We start from the raw sequence: 7,696 nt of genomic DNA, 5'->3' as shown, positions 1-7,696 counted from the left end.
GCTGGAGTGCAGTGGCGAGATCTCAGCTGACTGCAGCCTTCACCTCCTGGGTTCAAGTGATTCTCCTGTCTCACCCTCTTGAGTAGCTGGGACTACAGGCACGTGCTACCACACCTGGCTAATTTTTGTATTTTTTTCAGTAAAGTCAGGGTTTCACCATGTTGGCCAGGCATCTCGAACTCCTGACCTGAAATGAGCCACCCAGCTCGGCCTCCCAAAGTACTGGGATTACAGACATGAGGCACCATGCCTGGCTGATTCCTCTGGGTTTATGTCTCTCTCTTATCCTCTGTCCCTCAGATGCAAGATGAGAAACCGCAGGACGAGACAGAGCAGCCTGTGAGCAAAGTAATTGAGCGGAACCGTCTGAGAACGGTGAGATGCCCTGTTTTGGTCCCAGCTTGGGGAAGCTCATATACTTATGCAGTGCTGCCCCTGGTTGCCAGGCTGAGTGGCCCAGGGGAGCCAGCAGGCCGGCCCTTGGCTGAGAGGAGCTAGAGGCAGGCAGGGGAGAGGGAGGCTGTCCAGGAAAGCTGAAGCTTCTATTTATCTGGTTTCTTGATCCCGGCAGGTGTTAAAAAACTTGTCGCTCTTGAAGCTACTCAAGAGCTCGAACCGCCGGATCCAAGAACTGCATAAGCTGGCCAAAAGGTGTTGGCATACACTGCTCAGTGTTCCAAAGATTCTCCGAATCTCCTCTGGGTAAGCTGGGGCTTGGCCCCCGTAATGGACCCAAATGCCGTCTTACTGGGAACAGGCATTGTGCTAAGGAATTTAGAGAACAAGTCTAATTTTCACAAAGCCTCTGTGAGAGAGGTATTTATTAACTCTATTTTACTCTTGGAGAGCTGAGGCTCAAGAGGTGAAGTGACTTGTCTTACTCAGTTAACTCAGCTGATAAGTGGCAGAGCTAGGATTTGAAGCCATTACCGTCTGATATCAGAGCTGTGGCCATAACAATGGTTGTAGTCATCCAATTGTGGTGCTCACTCCACCCTGGGGCACTGAGACAGGTCACTCCTCCTCCTCCTCCCGTTGCAAGTCAATATAACCCAGTCAGTCACCTGCAGACTGACCCCTCAAATCTGAGGATTAACCTTGCTGAGGCTCAGTTTCTTTATTAATATATTTTTATTTTTATTTTTATTTTACCATGCCTCCAAGACAAGTTCAAACCGTTTCCTCATAAGTCACATGAGAGTACTAAGAAAGCTAACATTGATTGGTGCCTGCTAAGTGCCCTCTACAGTGCTAAGCACTTAAGAATTTTCCCATTTAGTTTATTCTTCACAACAATCCTGTTAGGTAGACAGAATTATCCTAGTTTTACAGATAAGGAAGCTAAGGCTCTGAGAGGTTAAATATCTTGCCCAAATCACACAGGTGGTAAGAGGCAGAAGCAGAATCTGAGCCCGTTTGTCTGAACCCAACAACACCTATGCTCTGTAAGCCACTCTGCTTCACTGCCTTCTACTTTACAGAAGTAGTAAGGATCCCAAGTTGTAAGGATCCCAAGTCTGGCATAGACCGGGGACTCAATCAGCGGGAGCCATTATTACCATCACAGTATTGCCATTATCTGCAGCCCAAGGGCTCATCTCTCTCCACACCCTTGGCTAGGATGGTGTTGCCACTGGGGGGTTTGCAGGGGGCCCAGTCTGTTACAGACACCCTTTGGGAAAGTCTCAGCATTTAATATTTCTCTCAAGGCCATCTTTCTGGGCTCCTCTTTCTGATTTGGCCTCTAGTTAAAGGCAATTAGGAAACACAGAGCTAGAAGGATCAGGATCATCTAGCCCCATCATTTTCCAACTTAATTTTCTTTTTTTTTTTTTGTATGGAGACAGAGTCTCACCATGTTGCCCGTGCTGGTCTTGAACAGTTTTCCAACTTTATTAAAGCAGTGAAACCTCTGTTCAAATATCTATTCCCAAGCCCCAATTGTGTTGTTATGGGCTGGGGGGAGGTATCCTGCCCCTAGTCGGTCAGGGGAGGTGACATTGAGACACCTCCTCAGAACCCTAAGGTTTCTTGGAGCACAATTTAGAAAAACTACTGGACTGTTCACCCTCCCACCTGAAGTCCAGAGAGACAGAATTCTAATCTAGTGGCAGATGATGTAGACAATATCCATTCCTAGGGGCCTTAACTACTAGTCATGACTCTCACCTTCCCAATCTCTCACATCCCTTCTGCCAGTGCTCATTACACCCCCTCACACCAGCACAAGGCCTCTGGGCAACAGAGAAGTTTCTTTGCATGCCCCTCTAGCTTTATTCACAGGCTCCCCTGAGCTGGCACATATCAACTGTGTCGGGGCAAGGCTAGGCAACCAGGGCCTTGGTCCTACTCTGCTGACTGCCTTTCCTCTCCCTGCCAGGGAAAACAGTCCCTGCAATGAAGCGAAACAAAATAATGAAGAGTTCCAGGAGATCGGGTGCTCCAAGAAGGAACTCAAGTCCAAGAAATTAGAGTCCACAGGGGACCCTAAGAAAAAAGAGTACAAGGAGTGGAAGCCCCAGATGCAGTCAAGGATGAGTAACAAGGCAAAAACGTCATTGGCGGCAATGCCATGGAAAGAAAAGCATGTAGAGCCTGAGGTTCCAAGGACATCGAGGGATCATGGCTTGAACCTTGGAGCCCAGGGGAGGCAACTACTCACTGAGGGCCCCCGAGTCATCTTCATTAAGTCCTACCACAATAGAACTCCCATGGGGCACATGAAGCAGCTTAAGGTAGCCGACCAGTGTATCTGGTTTGAGGGGCTGCCCACACGAATCCACCTCCCGGCACCCCGGGTGATGTGCAGACCCTCCACCCTGCGTTGGGTCAAGCGCCGCTGCACCCGCTTCTGCTCCGCATCCCTTGAAATGCCTATGTGGCATCCATACAAGGTGGGTGTGATAACAACACTGCCAGGCTAGGTGAGATGCAAGCCCCAAGCCAGGCCTAGATCTGGGGCCCAGAGTTAGGGCTCAGGATCTGGAGTTTTGAGTGGTGTGTGGATGGCAGTGCTGGGAGGCTCCGCCTTCATGTCCAGAGATGGGGAAACCTTAGACCAACATCATACAGCAGGGTAGTGACTAGGTTGAGGCCTCTCAGGATACAGCTAGGAGACCTGGGGAAGGAGGGGCACTGAAGTGAGCCTTCATTGCCTGAAGGCCTTAGCAGAGATGGAAACTGCTGTGGCTCTGAATCTCACAGTCAGAGGCCTACATAAGTGGGTTTAAGGATTTCCAAATGTGGGAGGGGGAGATGGTCAAGTAGGGCTTTGCTGCATCCCATTCCCTCTTAGATCAATTCAACTCTCCATTTATGTTTGATTTATTCATGCCTCAAATAAGATTTACTCTGAACAGACTAGGCATGGTGGCTCACGCCTGTAATCCCAACACCTTGGGAGGTTAGGGCAGGAAGACTGCTTGAGGCCAGGAGTTCAAGACCAGCCTGGGCAAGATAATGAGACACTGTCTCTACAAAAAAATTTTAAAATTAGCCAGATGTGGTGGCTTGCACTTGTACTGTCAGCTACTCAGGAGGCTGAGGTTGGAGGATCGCTTGAGCCCAGGAGGTCGAGGCTGCAGTGAGCTGTGACTTTGCCACTGCACTCCAGTCTGGGCAAGAGAGCAAGACCCTGTCTTAAAAAAAAAAAGAAAGGAAAAAAAGAGATTTACTCTGAACAGAAAGTTCCTTAGCAAAAAAAGAAGTCAATACTCCAGCCCTTTCCTGGGAGAATTAAAGTCCCATGAAAGGAATGGGGTGAGTGGCCACCGGGTCTAGCTTAAAGGGAGGCTTTTCCTTTTTAGCAAAGCCATTTCCACCCTACCACAGACACCACAGCACCCTTGTCCCTGCGCCCGCTCCCCAAACGACCAGCGCCCCCTGGGGACAGTCTTAGCATCTAACACCGAGGTTTCTGCTGGCAGGTTGATGTGACCTGGTGGACGGGAGCCAGAGGTGCGAGCAGAGGGTGGAGATCGCGCAGTCAGCTTAAGGGGAGGGATGGGTGGCAAAATTCACGAGTCTACAAATAAAATCTTCCATATGGCACCTAAGATGAATACTGCTTACTCTGCCTGTTTGTCTGGGGCTGGGAAGGATGAAGGAAAGAGGCCTTCAGCAGAGGGAGCCTATGTTGCGACTTCAGGCTTCCCCCACCTCCACCCCCAGGCCCCGAAGGTCAGTCTAGAACCAAATAAGCCAGCGAGCTGCACCCCTCCCCCACCTCCACGAGCTGGTCTCCTGAGTGGTGCGCTCTATGAAGTCAGGGCGCTCGTGTGCTTCCTGGATGCAAGGTGCCTCACAATCGCCCCGTGAGCCCACAAGAGGAAACCGCGGCACGGAGGCAGAAAGTAACGTGTCCAGGCTCATTCAGCTAGAAAGTGGCAGGAGCAAGGGCTCCTGGTTGCTCCCCATTCCATTTTCCCAAGAAAGGGAAAAGGTGAAATGAGAGCCTGCTCAGAAGTCACGAGGCAGACGGAATAGCCCCAGCACCCTGTGGGTCATACGCGTGCATTGCGACCTGATTGTCAAAAACTGATTGTCAAAAACTGATTGCATTGCGGCTGGTGTCAAAAAGTGGATGTCAGCTGGGCCTCCAAATGTGTCCTGCCTTGGTCACAGAGCATAGAAGGCACCGGATCAGGCGGAGGAGCTGGTACTGCATCTCTACTGCTTCAGCATGACATGGCAGGTCCACCCTCAATCCGAAGACCTCAACCCCAAGCCCTGGTCGACCCCATCTGGCCGGGGTCACCCTCTGTCGGTAGGAGTCACAGGGCCCTAACATAGACGTTGTGGAGAGGAGAGCCAAGGGAGCCCGAGTTTTCTCCGGACAAAGGCCTCCATATTCCCCAGAGGCAGGCTGCGTGGAGTGCGCGCCCTCGGGAGAGCAGTGGAGCCATTGAGGGGCACACAGCTCTCCGGGGGTGGGGGGTCAGGGCAGCGATGAAGATAGATCTCCAGTTTGGGAGAGAGGGAGAACGATTGGATGGACTTCGCCCCCCACCCCGCCCACTCACACACTCCTCCCCACTATTACTGGGCACCAAGACTGGGCATCAGCAGCCGCGCGGACCAGCCTGGGCGGAGCCACGGCACGGGGACTGCTTAGCACACATAGTGGCTGCTGCGCGCTCCCGAGCTCACCTCCCAGCGCAATCTTCCTGGAGCTTCCCTACGGTGCCTACCTCTGCCGCCACCACCCCGCCACTTCCCGCGCCACCTCCACCCCAGTAACCTCCACTTCCAGCGGTCTTCCCACCCAGCTTGCACTCCAGCCCATTTCCTGGACAGTCTCCATGGCAGTTCCCTTGCTGGGTATTTTCAACTCCATCAACTTTCGAAAATAATCTCTATTCACTCTTCCATTCCATCAACCTTTGCGTGAACTTCTGTCCTGAGCGCGCTGTCAGCAGACAGTCAAGACAGCGCCCTCCCAGCTAAAAAACCCGACCCTTTCTGGGGAGCCCGCTTGTACTAGCCTTCAGGGGGGCCTGCCCAGGGAGCCCCAAGTGGAGGCTGGATTGGGGTGGGCCTGAGTGAGACTGGCAACTTCACTTTGCTCCAGAGAGCTGGAGTTGGGCCCCAGTTGCCCACTGGGAACACCACCGAGTATAGGGGATGGCTGTGTGTGAAGGCGGGGACCCAGCATGGCCAGAGCAGCAAGGGGCAGGCCTGGGAGTGAAGGAATTCCAGCAGTAGGCTCCTTCCACCTCATCCCACCTGCCCAGGCACTTAGGCCTCTGGCCACCTGCCTCCCACAATTCCACAACCGGGGTCTCCCCACTACCAACCTCCCTTTGGTTAACCATTTCAACCTAAAGCTCCTCCTCTGGGCCCAGTAACACTGATTTGGGGAGGAAGCCACCCCAGAAATGGCTGCTTAACAGTTAACTGGGAAAAAATTGAAGTGTGTGAATCTGATTTTATATTGAGTGACTTTTTAGAAGTCACCTGACCTCTCTGAGCCTATTTCATGTTTATAAAATAGTGATACTAATGTCTGTTTCAGGGGGTTTTAAGCAAATCAAGCTTCATGTAGGAGAAGCCAGTTTGTGGGGCACTGAACAAATGTTTGGCCTTTTCCCACGCCACACCAGGGTCATCATCATAAAGCCCTGTGGCCAGTGAGTCCTGGCTCCATTTCTCACTTATCAGCAGCTACCTAACTACCCACCTTTAGGGAGCTATCTACTTGTTAACAAGCCAAATGTATGTTTACATTCACAACCTTTTGCTAATATGGCATATGGCATCTAGATCCCTAAGTCTGTCTGTCTCACAATTGTCTGGATCACACATAAACATAACTGGAATGTGAAAAGAGGATGAGGCAGACAGGGCTAGCTTCCTAGAAACTTTGTAATGGGGAAAAAGTTGTTTACTCCCAATCCTCAGTTTGTCTGCAAAATGGGGGAAATAGTGGTGCTTACCTTATTGGACTGAGTAAGAATACACATAAATCACAGTACATGCCAGATAGGAGCTCAATACTTGGTAGTGGTACCTAGAGGACTGGCAAGCCTATCCCCCAACATTTGAAAACACAGGCTCAGAAGAAAAATGTCTCCTCTTCTGTAAAATGGAGGGGGGCGGGTAGCCTAATAATTGCCTAGAAGTATGGATCACTTCCTACATGTCAGGTGCTGGGCTAAACGCTTTACACATGACATCTCACTGCATCTTCACGATAAAACCAGGGAGGGAACACTTTTTCCATTTTATAGAATTAAGTGTTGACCTACCGGAAAACAAGGCAAAACAAAACCCAGGGAAATAAGTACCATTATTACGCTCATTTTACATATGAGGAAATCTAGGTAAGGGAGATAACATAGTTTACCCAAGATCTCACAGGTAGTAATGGGACTCCAGGACTTTGTACTCCACTGCAGCTCTCCAAAGCCTTTCAGAATTGGGCCCCTATGACTGTGACTTGCCCAGGTAGTTGCAGGGCAGGGATTAAACCCCTCAGCTCCCCCTACTCCCTCCTGCCTCAATGCTATTTCTACCACCCTTTACTACTTTCCAACAGAAAACCTTAAGACAGTGGTTTTTAATCTCTCCACAGAAGAGTTCTCTTGTACGTTGATTCCATCCCTATTCCTCCTGCCCTAGGTCCCCAGGGCCCTGCTTCTGAGATTCCGTGGTCCTCGGGCTGCCAGTACAAGGTATTCCACACCTGTGCACTGACTGCCTTCTGGGGCTGGCAGAAGGAAGCTACTCTGACCTGGGAGTCACTGAGGAAGGAGTCCAAGGGGATTCCTGTCCAGGGGAGCCTGTTTGAGCTGTGTACCCTCCAGGATGTTGGGAGTCCTGGAGCTTCAGATTGTACCCCCTGATGTCTGCTGGCTGCCATCCTGGCTCTCATTTGGCACTGATATGGACAGGGCTGCCTAGAGCAAGGGGTTAGAAGTACCCTCTGAGCCAGACATCCCTTTTTCCTTTCCTGTTCTTCTTTAAGGGTTATAAACTATTCTGAGCATCAGCTACGTAGGAGTCTCCAGTTTTCTCTCTGAATGGCCCGAGTTCACGTGGTGGGTGGGAAAAAGGGAGGGCAACTTCAGACACCTGGAGAGTTAAAGAGATATGCCAACTCAGTAGTGGGCTAGTACTCTCTTATCTAGGTACCATCCTTTATCCTTTGGAAATAGATTTCCCACATTCCTAAGATCAGTTGAAAATCTCTGGCCAA

At 50.8% G+C, this 7,696-nt stretch overlaps 1 protein-coding gene across 1 annotated transcript; it reads left to right on the top strand.

The window, feature by feature from the left end:
* Positions 1 to 300: 300 nt before the first annotated feature.
* On the top strand, positions 301 to 4,034 carry TP53TG5 (TP53 target 5). Its single transcript, XM_023228006.3, has 4 exons — positions 301 to 375; positions 572 to 702; positions 2,381 to 2,894; positions 3,927 to 4,034. The coding sequence occupies exons 1-4, from the start codon at positions 301 to 303 to the stop codon at positions 4,032 to 4,034; spliced, it is 828 nt and encodes a 275-aa protein (XP_023083774.2).
* Positions 4,035 to 7,696: the final 3,662 nt, after the last annotated feature.

This window comes from Piliocolobus tephrosceles, chromosome 20, assembly GCF_002776525.5.
Source record: "Piliocolobus tephrosceles isolate RC106 chromosome 20, ASM277652v3, whole genome shotgun sequence".
Classification (NCBI taxonomy): Eukaryota; Metazoa; Chordata; class Mammalia; order Primates; family Cercopithecidae; genus Piliocolobus; species Piliocolobus tephrosceles.
The sequence above is the reverse complement of the archived record's forward strand: the minus strand, read 5'-3'. Positions and strand labels throughout refer to the sequence as shown.